General features: G+C 38.6%; 1 protein-coding gene across 3 annotated transcripts in view; it reads right to left on the reverse strand.

The window, feature by feature from the left end:
* Parp14 (poly(ADP-ribose) polymerase family member 14) overlaps positions 1-18,727 on the reverse strand; it is a 52,178-nt gene that overhangs the window by 11,169 nt on the left and 22,282 nt on the right. For all 3 annotated transcript variants that reach the window (XM_047564921.1, XM_047564920.1, XM_047564919.1), the window contains exons 7-15: positions 16,308-16,541; positions 15,387-15,608; positions 12,066-12,141; positions 9,686-9,835; positions 9,310-9,372; positions 8,268-8,435; positions 3,060-3,266; positions 2,379-2,978; positions 464-597 (exon numbers count right to left, since the gene is read on the reverse strand). In XM_047564921.1, coding sequence (XP_047420877.1) covers positions 464-597; positions 2,379-2,978; positions 3,060-3,266; positions 8,268-8,435; positions 9,310-9,372; positions 9,686-9,835; positions 12,066-12,141; positions 15,387-15,608; positions 16,308-16,541 — 1,854 coding nt within the window. The remainder of the gene's footprint in view (positions 1-463; positions 598-2,378; positions 2,979-3,059; positions 3,267-8,267; positions 8,436-9,309; positions 9,373-9,685; positions 9,836-12,065; positions 12,142-15,386; positions 15,609-16,307; positions 16,542-18,727) is intronic.

Genomic DNA, 18,727 nt, shown 5'->3' on the forward strand with positions numbered 1-18,727 from the left:
AACATAGACAATGCCAAAATAATTGAGATGAACAGGTAGAAGGCTACAGAGTTGATCAAGGCAGTAAGCACCTTTGACCTGTGAACAGGGAGCAAAAGAATTGAATCCTGAATGAGGACCCTCTGCATGTCCCTTTCTCATGTTTGCTAGTTATCAAATCCAACTTGGAATCCATATCTTTGAATTCATTAGCTTGCTTCGCAAAATAAATATGGTGTATCTTTAATATTCTAACATTGGATTGCCATCTGAGATTGTGTTGTAAAAACTAACATCAGACTTCAAATTTAATGTCTCAGTAATTGTGGTAAAATTCTAGAATAGAATCTAGAATCTAATTACCATTAAAGTTCTAATTCTGGGTTAAAAAATTTGATAGGAAATGAATGAAAATGTATTTAGACAGGGCCATGATATCAGTTTTCTTGGTCATCAAGAGACGCCATGTCAGCTGCTGACTTACCTTCTCTATGGTAAAGTGTGAGCAGGTCTGGTTAAACTTGTTTGCCACAGTGATGTATTCTGGATCCTTCGGCTGCAGCTCCACCACACACCAATTCTGCTGCTTCATGTCACTCCAGTGCTCAGGGATTTCAACTGCAAAGAAGACATTGGGGGCCTCTGATGCACATACTTGATATGCTTTGAATAACTGAGTATCATCATCTGTGCTTTTGTGTTACAATCACCTAATTCTGTGTATTCAAGTTCCTTATCTTCCTAGAAGATTTTTTTTTTTTCAAAAAGTGGATCATAGACAACCAACATCAGAACCAACTGAATTCTTGTTATTAAAAAGAAAAGAGGGCTGGGGAGATAGCTCAGCTGGTAGAGTGCTTGCCCTGAAAGCACAAGGCCCTGAGTTCGATCCCCAGTACCACACACACACAAAAAAAAAAAAAGAAAAGAAGGGTTAAGGTTGTGGCTCAGCTTGCCCAGCATGTGTGAGGCACTGGGTTCGATCCTCAGAACCACATAAAAATAAATAAAAAAAAAAAAAGGTTAAAAAAAGAAAAGAAAAGAAAAGGGGCCAGGCGTGGTGGCACACACCTGTAATCCCAGCAACTCAGGAGGCTGAGACAAGAGGATTCCAGGTTCCAGGCCAGCCCAGGTGATTAGAGAGAACCTGTTTCAAAGAAAAAATTTAAAGGTCTGGGATCTAGCTCAGTGGTACAGCATCCCTTGGTTCAAACGTTAGTACCTAAGTAAATAAATATAAAAAATAAAAAACAAAAAACAAACAACCAAAGGGGCTAGGATTCAACTCAGTAGTAGAACATTGCCTAGTCTGCATAATGGGTTTGATCCTCAGTGCCAAATAAAACAAAACAACAACAACAAAAAAAAAACTCAGATGTATCGAATCAGGTCTCCAGGAGTGGAACCTGTGCCTCTTCATGTGAAGTTCTGATAAGGCTAAGATGTGAGAACCATTGGTGAACTGTAACTCATTTATAATTTCTTTTCAGCCTCTACTCTATCATAATTTAACAATACATTACTTTCCTACCTGTTTTACATAGTTGCTACTCTTTTGCTTATGCATAGAAATTGCCAGAACCCCTCCCCATCACCACCACAGTGTACTCCATATCTATTTTCTCATTCTTCTTCACAATGTCCTTAAGAGGTGGGTGGGGGGCACAATTTGTCATGTGGCAGATCTCTCTCCTAGTCTGTTAAACAATATTATACATGATTTGTCATGTTGCTTCCTCAGGGTTGCTCAGGATCTTTGGAATTATTAATATTCATCTCACAAGAGATGGATATAGTGTATGAGAAGCCAAGTTACTGCTTTCCACTGGGTGACTTATGTGTCGAGGGCAGGAATGGGGTTTATATGGGACAGGCATTCCCTTCTTGGGGAGCAAATCCAGTCTCAGGATCCACAGGCTGCCTCCTGACGTGTGTCAAGGAAACTGCTGCTCAGGACAGAGGTGAATTCTAGAAATAGAGTTAGGATGCTCCCAGCGTCACCAGTCATGGACACAGAGAGGCCCCTCTGACCAGTCTGTCCTGTTTCCTCCTCACTAGAAAATCTTGGGCCACTTTCCCTTTGAGCCTCTTGTCTTTCCTTCTCTGGCTGACACAGCCGTTACATCCCCAGCAGAACTGGCTCTGGGGAAGCTCACAGAAGAATGCAAGGTTTGGCAACTGGTATCGTAAAGATGAGCATTCCCAGACTGTGGGGTATGTCTATGCTGTGTGTTCCTGGCCGAATAGCGAACTCTTTAAGTTCAGAGACCAAGTTTTCTAGTTTATTCCGTTAGGGTTACTTGAGTTTTATCTACTTGAAAATTTTATATATATCCAAATAGTGTTAAGCCCAAAGTAGTTTTAAAATGACAGATGACGAGCATGAAAATATAACTCACCTTCAGATTTTGTGAGCCGCTGAACAGTTAAACTTTGTCCATTTGGACCTGTGGCAGTGCAGTTTTTCAGGTTCACTGTGTAATTCTGATTATTAATTTTGACAGTGACGTCACTATTCTTTGCTCTCCTTGCATCCTCCAATTGCAAATTGGTCATTTTGTCAAAAGGCTGAAAAGTGTTACTGTCATTATATTGCCATTCTATAAATTCACTGATGCAGTCTGCCCGGTTTTCCTTTTCTTTGGCCAGTTGAACACTCTTGATCATTTCCTCAATTTCATTTCGAGCCTGCATCACATCTCTGCTAATTCCCCGAACCTCAATTAAAGGTTTCTTCTGGTTCAGGGCAATGGTGATATTTAAGGTCTTGTGTAGTTTATTCAGTTTCTGATACTCCTTTTCATCAAAGTCTTTGATACACTCATCATCAGAGGCATAAAGACACTGCTCCTTTTTAATCAGCTCTTGTAGCCAGGAGATAGTTTTGTCCACACTGTTTATATTTTCACCACACACCTGGAAAACTGCCCATTCTGTTTTCTTTTCCAAAACCAAGGGATTCCGTTTTGGGGGAGATTGCTTTGAAAAGCCCAACATAGCTAAAGAGAAAGGGAAGATTAGCTATTTCTCGTGTGATGGCAATATTAGGAATATGCATGAAGTAGAAATGAAAAACTCACCGGCAAATTTAGACATCACGGATGGCTTGCAGGGAGCCTGAGACCCTTCTCTTTTTTTCATGTTCGTATAAAACACATCCAGTATGTGGGGCAGAAGGATAACAACTTTAATCTTTTTCACAGACTGGACTGATCCTTTGCGGATGGAGTCTTCAATGGCATCCATTATGCCTTCAGCGACCTTATCTGGGTTTTGTTGGGCTTGTCCTGGAAAAGCAAATAACAAAAATGACTAGCAGGGAAAAAATATCCAAAAAAAGGCTCAGGAATAAATTAGGCATTAATTAATGCCACTCCCCAACTGTTCCACCAGTGTGAACTGTTCTAACAATGCATCTTCAAACACTTTCAAAATTCTAGATGCAGTGGGGAATTCTTCCAGGATGTCAAGGAAGCCAACAACTCAGTAAGGAACAGGGACCCCGAAACCTAACTTCTGGTTTCTGACATTTCTATCTACTCTGTTTTGTTGATCCCAGCTTACTGTGTCCTGTGACAAAGGAGTACAAAGTTCTGTCCCTGTTAAGAACTTTTCTTCTTGCTCACAAGTGGACTCAAAGGATCTGTAAAAAGCAGAAGACGCAGGGGAGTGAGGGGACTGAGGGGAGGGGTCGGGTGGTGGGGATGGGAAGGATAGTAGAATGAGACAGACATTATTACCCTATATATATGTATGATTGCACTACTGGTGTGACTCAGCACTATGTACTGCCAGAGGAATGAGAGATTGTGCTCCATTTGTGTACAATGTGTCAAAATGCATTCTACGGTCATATATAACCAATTAGAACAAATTTTTAAAAAGAAAAAAAAAAAAGATTTGGATTCAATTGGATAGCCAGGAAATCTACTCTTCATTCTTTCCATAGATCCAAGTGGCATCTAGAATGATCTCACTTTAAACTAAAAGAATTTCATTTTAGCATTTCCTGTAGAGCTGATCTGCAGATAAATTATCTGAATTTTTGTTTATCTAAAGGTGGTTTTTACTTTGCCTCTGCTTTTGAAGAACAGCTTCACTGAATAAATAACTCTTGTTGGAAAAAAGAAATCAGAAGATGCTAAAATATGTTGAAACAACATGCTCCTTAGAGAGAAAAATGTTCTTTTTGACTCAGTCATCACTTGAGTTTGTGCTTGTTTCCATATCTCCCAGATATCTTTGAGGATTTTATTTTTTTAATGTGTAAATTTTTTCCACATTGCTTTATTGGTGCATTATAGTTGTATATAATTCTGGGGGCTTGTTATATATTTTTACCTGCACAAAATATAACAATATAATTTGGCCAATATCATTCCCCAGCACTCCCCTCCCCTACTCCTTGTTCCCTTTCCTCTACTGCTCTCCCCTGATTTCCATGAGATCTGCCCCCACCTTTCTTTTCCTTTTGGGGGACCTGATTTCAACTAAGCTAATTTTGTATGATATTCAGAACTGTATGCTATTTATCATAATCTATAATTCTTTGCATACAAGTTATCCTGAGCCTCCAAGAAGTCTTTTTTCTCCCACACCAAGAAGTTTTTTCTCCTTGAACCATCAGAGTTCAAGGTAGCCCACTATGCAGGTCCATTCCTGTTTTCAACGTGTTCCTTATTCTTTTTCTCAAGTCATGAAAGCTACTGCCTAGGTAAGATCATGAAAAGTCCCTTTCAGTTTATGGCAGTGGTCCATGTGAACAGAAGCTGGTCAGGTCACACAGCAGGCAGTGTTAAAGTCCCCCGGCCAACCTGGTATGACTGATTAAGAGCCCATTTGGATTACCCCTAATGATGGTGTTTACCACCATCACAGAAAATGAGAATAGACCTTTTTGACTTGAGAATGTACATGCAATGCAGACAATCCCTATGTAAAATTAACCAAAAGAGTCTGTTCAGCTTTTTAAATGAGATGATCAGGGAGAGAGGCAAGCTCCATACAAAGCTGTGGTTTTCCCATGGTACTTGGAAGAATTTGGATTCATTCATTCACTCTCAATAGACATTTACCATGTCCCATAAAAGGCTAGCCATCAAGTCACTTATTAGGACACAGAGGATGTGATATTTGGGATAAACAATGGGGGAAGTTTGGAAAACTGAGGGAAAATTTATGCTAGATAGAAGTATGTCACAAGGGAATGGTATGTTCAGCCTGGCTTGGAAAGGAAAGCAGATCATTTTTCAAATTTTTTTTTAGTTGTAGATGGACACAATACCTTTTATTTAATTTATTTATTTTTATGTGGTGCTGAGAATCAGACCTAATTTATTTATTTTTATGTGGTGCTGAGAATCAGACCCAGTGCCTCACATGCTAGGCAAGTGCTCTACCACTGAGCTATAGCCCCAGGCCAGACCAATTTTTTTTTTTTTTGAGAAGTAAAAAAGTTTTATTGCTTTGCAAGCAAAGGAGAAACACAGGAGACTCCTATCTTAGAAGCTGTGATTCTCCAGACCAATTTTTGAGAAAGATAAATCTGGAGGGGATAGAGGAGGCACTGGAGTGGGGAATCCAGGTCTAGGCAGGAAACTAATATAAAAGTTCAGGCAAAACACAAGTGCTGAACTAAGACAAGAGGCCATAATGAAGGGTAGGGTGTAGGAACGAGGAGATATTTAGGAAGCAAAGTCAGGAGGACCTAGTGACCAACTGGATTTATCCTGGACCCTTACCTTCCTCTCTTTTGCCACCCACATATCTTCACTATATCATGGGTCATGCTGTATTGAGTTGTTCATTTACCTTACTCTCCCACTAGGCTAGGTGCTCCTGTGTACTGGACTCTTTCCTTAGTCATCTTTCTATTAACTGTGTCTGGCACATATATTTAAGACTATTGACAATCTAATGAACATAAGAGTGACAAAGAGGACAAAGTCAAGGATCCCAGATGGAAAGTAATGCTTTTCATACAACTGGGAATTTAAGAGGGAGGGCAGGTTTGAGGAGGAAGACAATGAATGGGAGTTTGGAATCTTCACTGAGCTTGAGGTGCTTGCAGGTGTTCTTGATCAGTCATTCCCTCTCCTTATGCAGGTATGTGTAAGAAATAGGGAGAAGGCCTTCTTCACTGCAGGGAGCTGTCGTGATCACAGTCACAGGGCAACTCATAAACATCACTAAGATGGAAGCTCCCAATCACTGTAGTCAAAACACCTGACCAGGACAACTTAGCAGAGAAAAAGTTTGATTTTTGGGCTTATGGTTTCAGAGGTTCAGTCCATAGTTGGCTGACTCCACTGCTATGGGCCCAACATGAGGCAGAACATTATGGTAGAAAGGCATGGTGGAAGCAGAGAGAGAAAGAGAAGAGCCAGGAACAAGAAATTGTCCAAGGACATACACCCAGTGACCAACTTCCTCCAGCCACACCCACCTCCCTACAGTTGCCAGCTAGTAGTCCATCCAAATTATTAATCCGTCATATGGATTAATCCAGTGATGAGGTTACAGCTCTCATAATCTTATCGTTTCACCTCCGAATATTCCTGCTTTGCCTAACACATGAGCTTTTGGGGGAATGTTAAAGATCCAAGCCATAACTTTCACCAATCTGTGGGTCCAAAGACCAGCTCAGGTGGTAAAGAAATAGCCAAAGAAGACAAGCAAGTAGAACCTGCTAACCCTGATTTATTTCTTCAGACCAGCAATGCAATCAGGTCAGTTGAAGAAACAGGTTGGCAATAACCCATAAATACCTCAATATACCTAAATTTTGTATTTAGGACACAATACTAAAATGTCCTCCTTTCCTTTTTCCTTCTTTAACTCTACCCAGGGACCACCTTGGGAAGATCTGTGCCACCCCTGAGCTATTGCTTTCTTGTCCCAAAGTAATTTAAGGTGAATACAAGATTAGATATCACAGAGAAACAAAGATGAAGACAGAGACTGGGGAGCCATTTGTGGGTGTCTGCAAAAGACAGATGGAAGATAGATAGATAGATAGATAGATAGATAGATAGATAGATGGAAGGTTGGCTAATCTGTGAGGAATGGATGATATCATTAGAGAACAAAAACATATAAGGATCATAAATTATAATTTTAGAAATAAAAGTAATAGAGCAGACATGAAATTCCTCCTAGGAACTTTATGAGGAATGGCATAGAATTATAGAAAGAAAGATATGGATCAGAGGTTTAGAAGAAGGCCCAGAAAATGACAGGGATGATTAAACATATTAGAATAAATTTGGAGACCTTGGAATGCCAATTTAAGGCACTCAAACTTAGATTTTCAGCAACAGAATGTCAGTTCCAGTGGTGAGTGCTCACTCACTGGAACCAGTCAGATACCTTCCTCTTCCAGCCTGAGAGTGTGTGCCTCTCTTGGCCAGTTCTCCAAGGGAAACCAAGCAGAAATTCCTAACCAATGCACATGAGTAATTCCTGGGGGGGAGAGTTTAAAGGGCATTAGCTAACTAATGATAAACCCCAAACACTATGCTTATCTATAACGAATTACACAATCATTACATAGGTTGAGGAAAATAAGAAACTCAAAAGAAGTTGGCTGAAAAAAGAAGGTGCAGAGTTGAGTTTCTGACCTCCAAGGTTCTGCTGACTGAAAGGCTTCTGTATAGAGGTCCTAAGGCCAACAGACAAGGGCAACCACTGAGTGGAGGACTGCAGGTGCTCATCCAGCTGTCAGATGAGCCAGATGGAAGCCACAAGGAGGGGGTGGAAGAGGAAGTTAAGGATGAAACAATGGAGGATATGCAGAGAAGTAAATAAAGAGAAAGGAACTGTTGACAGCCTGAGGGAGTCTTTCTTTCCACTCACTTCCTTTAATTCTCCTCCCACACTTTCCCCTTCTTTCTCTCTGACATCCCAACATTTTCTTCAGTTCTTTTTTTTTTTTCCTCTTTCTTTTCTTCCCTCCCTCCTTTCTTATTTCTTTTTTGAGATGAAGTCTAAGTTGTCCACACTGGCCTCAAACTCTTGGACTCAAGGGATCCTCCTGCCTCAGCCTCCCTAGTAGCCCAAACTATAGTCACATGCCACTGCACCCAGCTCATTTATTCCTCTTTAATCACCTCCAGGCTTTGCTCATTCCCACAGGGGCTGCCTTGGGATGAGGAATCTGCCCATTCCTAGATTAACTGTGTCTATTTTCACTCAGATTTATTGTGTGTCACCCACATTCACACTCAGCACCAGATCTAAGGGAGAGGGGACACCTTGGGATTTAGCCTTGACAGCCAGATGCTACACACCTGTCCCAATGGCTGGGAGGCAAATGGATGAGTAATTCCGTTTTTCACACTCTCGCAAAACACAGGAAACTGATTTCTTGACATCATTTGCACCAATAACATGAATGATATTCTTGCACCTCAATAATCCACCTTCTGTAATTATATACTCATTGTTGCCTTGTTGAGCTGAGAAACACAGATAAAAAGATACAAGATTAGATATTGAACCTACTCTGTTTAGTAAGCAAAATGTTTGATTTGGCAAGGAAGTATTTTGTGAATAAGAAACTCTCTTTGATGAAATTGTGTGGCTTAATTTCTCTTTTTAACCATGAGATTATTTTTTTACTTCTCATATTCTATTATGATGGGCTGACAGATCTGACTCCATGAGAATGTTATAGGCCAGACTCTAAGGGAAATGACTAAACAGACTCCATTTTGCTCTGAGACTCCATGTTATGTAGGAAATAAGTTTCTCCCATGGGAACACCCCGCCTCTGTACATCATCAGTTACTTAGTGTGACATGTTTAACAATACAAAATGACAATTCCTATGTAAAGAAAAATTGCTCTCTTTTGATTCCTATTGCTCCTAAACAATGTACCATGTGAATAGTGATTGTGTGGATGTTAGTAACCATTCTTTAGTTTGTACCTAGGCGAAGGTCATTTTGACCCACTTCTCCCTCTGTTGATGATCTCATGATGTTAGTTTGTAATTTCAAATCATAGCAACAGACACTTATGATTGATGTGATTTTTGGCATAAGAACCCCTACAGCCCTATGGTCGGGGCTGTTCTCCCAATAGCCACTTTTTGGGGCATTGTGTGAGACAGTCAGTCGGTGGCTTAATAAAGACTCTCAAATTTGGACTTCTCGGTGGTGATTGGTCTGTTCTTAAGTTGCGCCCCATAACACTATTATTTGAATTCTTTAGTAAAATGATTTTAAGACTAACGTGTTGTCCTCCCAATTCCAAGACTTTCCTCAGCTCTTCAAAGCCTTCGATATTCAGTCTTACAATCTGGGACCAGAAAACAGCACTGTGCCTTACCTAAGCGAGAACATGCCACTTCCACAGGTTTTCCTGCACCTTCTAAAATTGCTTTGGAGACACCTACACAAGAAAATCAAGATGGTAACAAACATGAATAAAAAATCACTACAGCATATGTGGATCAGAAAGATTAGCTTATTATCTAAACACATTCCTCATTTTCAAAGAAATCCTATAACCTGTGTACCACTGATAAGAAGAAAAATTCATAAAGTAATTATTGCCAATTGTAAAAAATCTTATCAAAATAGTTTTTTAAAAAACGAATATCAACAAGCCAAAGTTATCAAAACCAGTTTGGCTACAGAAACTCTCCTTCGTAGTATCTACCATGTCAATTATTACACTAGAGAAAATCATACAAGTGAAGTACCTGCTTTGAGATTAAAAGCATTTGATGTTGAATTTACAATCACATCTGCTGCCTCTTTGGTGATATCTCCAGAGGCCACCTGGAAGAGGATAGGGCCAATCTGCATTTCATGCACTCCTAAATTAGGGCTGGATACAGTCCCATAGAAACCTACAAAGAAAAAAAGGAGGAGTCAATAACCAAGTCAGCATGGACTGTTTCTTGAAACAGAATAGAAAATATAGGACCAAACACAACTCTGGGTTTGGCCAAGGTAAAGTTAGCCTTCTAAGAATCTCTCTCTCTCACAAAGATGATGAAAAACAGGACAAATCCAAAAAGTCACCACTTGAAAACTCTGAAAAGTAAATAGCAGGCAGACTTGGCAAGGGGGTGAAAAACTTGAAGAGCAACCTATACAGGGGGATTTTCACATTTGATTTTGTTTTTAAATGTTTCCTTTTTTCCCCCCTTGGGTGAAAAGAACTGTATAATGGGCAGCAAATCTCTCAGACAATTCCTGTCTGCTGTCAGAGGATTGCAAAAAGGGTCTCTGTGGGCTGAGAGTGATAGGAGGGAATGCTTAGTTTTCAGAGAGAGAGAGAGAGAGAGAGAGAGAGAGTGAGAGAGAGAGAGAGAGAGAGAGAGAGAGAGTGTTTTAATCCAGGTATTTGCTCAAAGTTACCCCAGTTGCAGAACTTCACACTGGCACCACAGAGAGCTACAACTCTGAGAGACATTTTGTATGTCTGGTCAGAAGAATTAGAGAAAAGGGCTCCCCTGTGTTCTGAAAAAATGTCTGTATGTGTGCACGCATACACACTCACAATGGTAAGGCACAATGTTTGTATGGAACATTTTTGTTATTTTGTTCACACTTCCTTTTCTCTTTCCACTTTGCCCAAGGGCAACCCTGGTAATAAAAAACTGTGAGGCAACTTAACAGGTAAATTGAACTCCGAGAGATCCCTATTCCTGGCCAGAGGACTTCAAAAATGACCTCTACAAGCCAGAGAGTAGAAGGGAATCATAGAAAGGTGAACACTGGAGAAGGGAATCCCCTTATCCTACACATGACCTGGAGTAAGTCCTGAGCTCCCCCAGAGCTGCACAGGTGTGGGGCAAACCCAAGACAACCCAGCTAAGTCTCTGACTGACATTAGAACCTTGCCCAATCAGGGTGAGACAGAACTTGCAGCATGAACTCAACTGACTGCCCATTAAACAAACAAAACCACCACCCTCTCCAGATTTCAACAGGACCCAAGTCTCACAACATAATATTCAAAAGGTCCAGTCTACATTCCAAAATTGCTTGTCATATAAAGAACCAGAAAAATGACTTACTTTTGAGGATAAAAACAATACATGCCAATTCCAAAGTGATCCAGATGTTGGAATTACCAGCATCTGCTAATAATCCATGAGATCAAGGTAAACATAGTTGAATGAATGGAAATGATTTGGATGAATTAAATGGAAATGATTTGGATGAATGAAAGGACAGGAGCTCTTTGCAGAGAAACAGAAACCATACAAAACAGGACTGAATGGAAATTTTAGAACTTAAAAATACACTATCTGAAATAAAAAATGCACTGATCATGTTCAATCGCATAGTGGATGGAGAAAAGATTCAGTGAACTTGAAGACAGATCCATATAAATTATTCACTCTGAAGAGAAGAGAGAAAACAGACTGGGGGGCAGGGAAAAGAATAACCCCTGAGAGACCTGAGCGATACTATTGAAAAGTTTTGCACATAATTGGACTATCAAAAGGCAGTAAGAAAAGTGCAGAAAAAAATATTTGAAGAAGTAATATCCAAAAAATCCCCAAATTTGACAGAAGACATTTTTTAGACTCAAGAAGCCTAAGTGAAGCTGGGCACAGTGGAGCACACCTACAGTCTCAGCTACTCAGAAGGCTAAGGCAGGAGGATTGCTTGAGCTCAGAAATTAGAGGCCAGCCTGGGTATCACAGTGAAACCCCATTGCAAAAAAAGCAAAAAAAAAAAAAAAAAAAAAAAAAAATCCTCAGTGAACCCCAAACAGGATAAACTCAAAAATAGCAATAGCAAATCTGACAGAGAAGCATTCAGTTGATATGGTCTTGCAACGTGGTTATTTTAGAAAATATATGCCATATTATGCTCTGAAAGTAGTAGTGTTGTCACCACTTAAACATCCATTATATGAATTATAGAATGTGGCCCACCTTCTCTTTTGCCCCGGATCACATAAACATGGGCAGTGTCTTGCATGCTAAGGTGTATGGAAAATAATTTGTTACTTATCACTCAATTTTCTTTTCCAGAAAAACCATCACTATCATCTACCAGTCACTTGAATAGTTACTGAGCAACTAGAAATCATTTGTCAATTTAAAGGTTTTACCAAACCTTTTGTATCTTCAGCCTTGGGGATTTTGTCACTAAGATTTCCATTTTTCCTTTTGGCAAATTCATCTGAAAATGCCTAGAAATACAAACACAGTTTTGACCATTACACTCAAGTTGATGAATGAGTTTGATTCATCAGAGCTTTTCATCTTGCATGTGTATATACACATTTAGGAAAAACAAATATTAAACAATAGTATTTATTTATTTATATATTTTTAAAGTTATGAAATAATACACATAATTCCATTTCTACAAATGTGTGCCATGAAAATTACCAAAGATATGAATAAAGATAAAAATACAAGGATATTCATTAGAATGCTATTCATAATAGAGAAAAAATAAGAGTTAAAATCCACTGGGCCCGGGCAAGGTGGCACATACTTGTAATCCCAGTGGCTTGGGAGGCCGAGGCAAGAGAATCCTGAGTCCACATCCAGCCTCGGCAATTTAGTGAGGCCCTAAGTAACTCAGTGAGACCCTATCGCTAATAAAATAAAAAAGGGTTGGGAATGTGCTTCAGTGGTTAAGCATCCCTGAGTTCAATCCCCAATACCCCCCCAAATAATCCAATGGGGAAATAGTTAAGTAAGTTTCCATATATACACATTAGAATATTTAGCAGCCATTAAAAATCATTTTTAAAGGATATTTAATGGAATAGGGTAATGTTCATTTTCTACTATTTAATGAAGAAAGAACATTAAATTATAGATTATATAATTCTACTTTTAAAAATAGACTTGTAGCAAAGAAGATTGGGATGAAAGATAACTAAAGAATAAATGTTTTGTATTGTTCGAAGTTTTACAATGAAAATGTATTACCTTCATAATCAGTAAAAGGAAATAACTTGCCAAATGTAAAAAATACAGTGTTAAGAGAAAGACAATCATGAGACCCCAAATGTTTGAGTTTTGAACATCTTAATTGTATCAGAAGAGGAGTGGGTCAAGGAGTAGTGATTTTTAAAGCAAGAGGCTAGTGTATGTACTCTAGTGGTGATGAATCTGTGAATTTCATTTCTTTGCAAAATCATCACTTTCTTCTTCCTTATTAAACAAACTACAGAGACTTATTGGAAAAAAAAAAAAGTAGAATCCTGGCTGAAGTCTGACACAGTGATGGGGGAAGGATGAGAAGAGACTGCTTGGTGGGGTCTCAGAATCACCAACCTCCAGGACTCAGGCAGGTAAAGTACCCCAGTAGAAGTGAACTAATTTGAGTTTGGAGAAGTAGAGAGCATCTGCCACTCAGTCCCACCAAACTGTTCTAAGTAGCAATCTCTGTACAGCATACCAGATCTTTTCAATTTTTAGGTTGCATCATTTTCTGAACATCTGGAGTTTTATGTGAAAAAAGGTGTGTTTTAAATGTTAGCAACTGATTCAAATTTTTAAAAAATAGCCTAAATAAAGCATGCCATGGACTACTGTTTTGCAACTTTTGTTATAGTCTCCACTTAAAAACATCTCAATAAGTTTTGATGATCTTGGTAAAAATGTAATCTAAGTTTAACTGTCTTTAAATTTGCCAGCTGTGGTGTCGAATGCTTATAATCCCAGTGGCTCAGAAGGCTGAGATAGGAGGATGACAAATTCAAAGCCAGCCTCAGTAACTTAGCAAGGCCCTAAGCAACTAGTGAGATCCTGTCTCAAAATAAAAATAAAAAGGGCCAGGGATGTAGCTCAGTGGTTAAGTACCCTTGGGTTCAATCCCTGGTATTAAAAAAAAAAAAAAGAATAAAATGGAACAACCATGTATGTAGAATCAATAGTATTTCAAATGTCATTAAAGGTTGTCTGTAGAGACTAAACCTTGTTACAGAACATTTGCAGAGTACTCTGAGTGTTTAGGAAAGAAAACAAAGGCTGGGGTTGCTAGAAAATAATGAGATATGATGGTTCAGGTCTGTGTCACAGAACTCTTACATCTCTCCACTCATTGCATCTCATTCATTCAACAACGCTCAGTACTTCATGCTTCTGATTTAGTTTGCTTTCTTAGTGCCCAGAGTGAGTATGATTTACAAAAAGCAAAGTATGAACTACATACCCTGTTCCATGATCACGTCACCTCACAGGATGCAAGTCATAGGGAAACTATTAAACATTCTTTTACGGAGTAGAACTAACTACAATTATACAGGCCAAGCAAGTGGACCACATATTTTTCTCAGGCGACTTAGCTGCCTGATTAGAATGCAGGTTAGATTTGCTTGCTTCCCAAAGAACTTACAGTGTCCAGATTCAGAAAAAAATAAAGTATGACCTAAAAATTCAGTTCATCCTGTTATCCATGGACATCTCTTGGGTTCCTGGTTTCAATCCATTTGTTGAATTCTTGCAAAGTCATGGAAATTTTAAAACATTTAGTGTCATCTACTCTCAGAGGTCAGGGATGAGGGCCCAATCCAGGGTCTCACCCACAGCTGCTGTTGAGTAAATGTGACCTGATTGTCAGACTAGGACTGAAGATGGTGCTGGCATTTCTAGTCCCACCTCTCCTGCTCACATGGGGATGGGCTTACTGGTTCTTACCAACTCTTCACATCACAGTCCACTGCATATCCAGCAATGGAACCAGGAAGCACCTGTGTCCCATCCTGACATTTTCCTATCAATAGGGTCACAACTATGTTTTATAATATGTATTAAAATCATTATGTCCATAGAAGGAATCTTATAGGTTGAAAGAGTCTTAAGGAATATGTCAACTGCACTACAATATAAGAACCCTGTTTGAATTCTGATTCAAAGATAAAGTTGTAAAGACAAAATAAAATAATTATGAGTGTTGGAAATTTGAACATTGACTTCATAATTGATCAAGTAAAGGAATTATTGTTCATTTATTTTAGGTATGAAATAGTATTGCAGTTATGTAATTTTTAAAAAGAATACTAGATTAAAATAAATCAATGAATGTTTAGGGAAAAATTATATGTTGGTATTTGCTTCAAATATTTGAGGAAGGGAAATAATGTGAGAGAAAGGAAAGTAAGTGTAGAAAGAGATCAAACATATTGACCACAGGTTGATAATGGATGAAGATGAGTAACTCATCCAAAGGAGTTCATGAGGCTTTTTAAAAATCTACTTTTGCATGTGTTTCTAATTTTCCTGACTAAGTAGTTATATTTTTTTCTATGACCATAATTTTTCTTGAAACTTGTCAATGTACAACTTGTCAACAAGACTCTTACTTTCCCATCTTGGGGATACATGAAAGAAATGTCCTATTAGAACAAGAAGACATTTGAAAACTATACTCCAAATAGAGGTTGCCAAAATAATTAGGAATGAGTCAAGACTGTACCTGAATATTTTCATGATCACTTGGGTGCAGCAGAAAATGAACTTTCTCTAGTGTTTTTAGTTGATTTTTGCTACTAAATTTGAGCACTTCTGAAGTGATCAGTTCAGCAAATACGGTTTTAGGAAATCCCAGATTTCCTGTTCCTATTGCTGGAAATGTAATTGATTTCAAGGACAGTTTCTCAGTGATCTTCAAACACTCTCTGATGATGTTTTCCATGATCTGAAAAGCACAAAGCACATCTTTATATATCTCACCTAGAAATGGGAGTTAGACCAAAAGAACAAGAATTTAGCCCATGTGGTTATGAACTCTGTCTACTCTATTTTGCTTTCAACAGAGGTTAAGGGAAGACAGAAAAGGAAAGAAAAATGTAGATGGGGGAAAAAGAAAAGAGAATGTAAAAGATCTTCTAAAATGATTCAAACTCAATTCACCATGAAGGAAAGAAGAAAAGCAATGACTCTTCTTATCCTTCACTGTCTTCCATCTCAGGACCTCGCCGCTCATAAAGTAGTATAATCTTCAATCACCCTTTCCTGATCCCCAATAATTACTGAGAAAAATAATCAATTTATATTACTAACTAGTCCCCAGAACAAGTCAGCTACAACTGAAAGAAATGGTCATAATGATAAAACCTCCTACCAAAAAGTCACAATATTACAGAAAAGAAACAGAGTCTACCTTAGAGTGCATTGAAAGAAGAGTCCAAAGGGCTACCCATGTCATAGGAAAAAAAATTCTTTGCAGACTCCAGAAATGAGTTGATTGAAGGGACAGGAAAAGGGAAAGAGGACACTCTCAGGGGAGAAAGTGGGTCCTTTCAGAAAGGAGAGGACAATTTGCCTCTCCTAGAGTTGTGTCATAGAAAATTTTAAACCAGACCCTAATCACAGAAAATTTTAAACCAGACCCTACCTTTTGTGAAGATGTGCCGTGGTCCCAGTGTGCAGCCATCACGTGAAGCACATAACGGCAGTGCAGATTGTAACCATTGGTTTGGATAACTGTGCCCACATCGATATTTTCTTTGTGTCTAGCTGCATACAACTCCACTTGGAGTTCTGGTCCAGCTTCTTTTAAGAGGGCCTGTGAAAGGGGCCCTTTATTGAGCTCAAGATCCAAGGGAATGGAGTTGACAACAACATCGGTCTTAAAGACAAAACCAAAGATCCATTTCAAATTCTTACAAAAGACATTCATCAATGATAAGTATACGTGAACCCTGAGCTTGGCACAATGGGGGACAACTACAATGGCTAGGGTTTTGAAGACTGGAATACCAATACAAGACCAAATGTTTTAAAACAGTTATTTAAGTAACACTCCAGGACAAAAGAGAACTTTCAAAAATAATACATAAATGCGTAGCTCTCTGAAGGGTGTTCAGTGATAGTGAAGATGCCATGGGTGACGTGGGACCTAGGAAATGGGACTAGTCACTCTGGGCAGAGAGCAACAGGGAACAGCATGTACTCACTCACAGTAGAGTACTGACCTGATGGAGGACTTCAGCAAAATGGGGTAAGCCAAACTACACCTGTTACCCTGAATTGGACACAGAAGGCCCACCTCCGTCCCAACCACCCAACATTCTGATAGACAGTGAGTGTCATGAAAGCTTTTCCACCTGAGAGTGGATGCAAGCAGGCTGATGTATCAGGCTAGGTTCGAGGGGCAAGAAAAGAGAGAAGGAATGTGACCTGCCTTTGTGGGTCATGGAGGAGTAATGCAGAAGTTACTGTGGCAGCAGAAGCCACACATCTCTGGGAAAGAAAGAATGTCTTCATACTGAGTGTCATGGGGGCAAGAAATAGAACTCGTTCCCATTCCCCACTCATGGTCAAAAGAGTATTGTGCTTATTTGTTTTTGTTTTACAAACGGGAAACAAAATTACTTTTAATATTTGAAATAGTACCTGATTAAATTCCAATCCTGTTTCTACCAATTGCTAGCTGTGAGACTTGAATGGATTACTTAACTCCTCTATACCTCTGTGAAGTGAGAAGAATAATCTAATCCTACAATCTACTTCATGGCACTGAATGAGAAAAATGCATGTCAAGTACTTAGCGTAATGCCTGGCACAAAGTAACATGTAATCGACATTATCTGTGATTCTTGTAATTATTCCTTAAGTTTGTTATATGTAGAAATATAATATCTTTCAGTTCACTATTTTAAACTAAAACAAAAATATTTTTTGAAAAGTACTAATCTTAACTAAACAGGAGAAAACTTGATCTACAGAAAAGAAGAAATATTTACACATCAAATATCCAATAAGGGACCTGTATCCAAAATATATAAAGAACATTTAAAATTCAATAATAAAAAAGCAACCCAATTTAAAAGTGAGCAAAAGATCTAAACACACATTTCTTCAAAGAGATATACAAATGACAAAAAAGCACATGAAAAAAATGTTCAAAATTATAAGTCATTAAGGAAATGCAAATCAAAACCACAGTAAGATGCTACTTCACATTCCCCAAGGGCTACAAAAAAAAATGATATAGCATGGGTTAGCAAGGATGTGAAGAAACTGAAATTCTCAACATTGCTGACAGGAATATAAAATGGTACAACCATTTTGGGAAACAACCTAGCAGTTCCTCAAAGTCAAACATGAAATTACCATGTGACCCAGTCATTCCACTCCAAGGTGTGAACACAAGAGAAAAAAAAAATTGTTCATATAGAATTTTGTAAATAAATGTCCATAAGAGCATCACACATAAGAGTAGAAACAATCCAAACGTTCATCCAGGGAAGAATGATTAAAACAGATATATATTCATACAATGTAATATTATTCAGTCACAAAAGGAATGAAGTACTAATGCATGCTACAACAGGGATGAAAACATTCTGCTCAGTGAAAGAAGTCAGTCATAGAAAACCACAAATTATATTTCCATTTATATGAAGTTTCCAGAGTCATTGAATTTCCAGAAACAGTAAATTAGTAGTTCCACAGGGCTAGGGAGGTGGACTGAATGAGCTGATGGAATGGGAAGTGCTCCTAATGGGCACAAGATTTCTTTTTGAAGTGACAAGAATGTTCCAAAATTAGTATCTGGTTCTAATTGCATACCTCTATGAATATATTAAAAACTGTTGAATCATACTCTTTGAATGGGTATGGTACATGAATTATATCTCAATAAAGTTCTCTAAATGAAAAAAGGATGAGGGTTGCTGCTCAGTAATAGAGTGCTTGCCTAGCATGTGTGAGGCACTGGGCTCCATCCTCAGCACTACATAAAAATAAATAAATAAATCAAAGGTATTGTGTCCATCTACAACTAAAAAATTTTTTCTCAAAGTTAAAAAA

The sequence above is a fragment of the Sciurus carolinensis genome, chromosome 9 (assembly GCF_902686445.1).
Source record: "Sciurus carolinensis chromosome 9, mSciCar1.2, whole genome shotgun sequence".
In the NCBI taxonomy this organism is placed as follows: domain Eukaryota; kingdom Metazoa; phylum Chordata; class Mammalia; order Rodentia; family Sciuridae; genus Sciurus; species Sciurus carolinensis.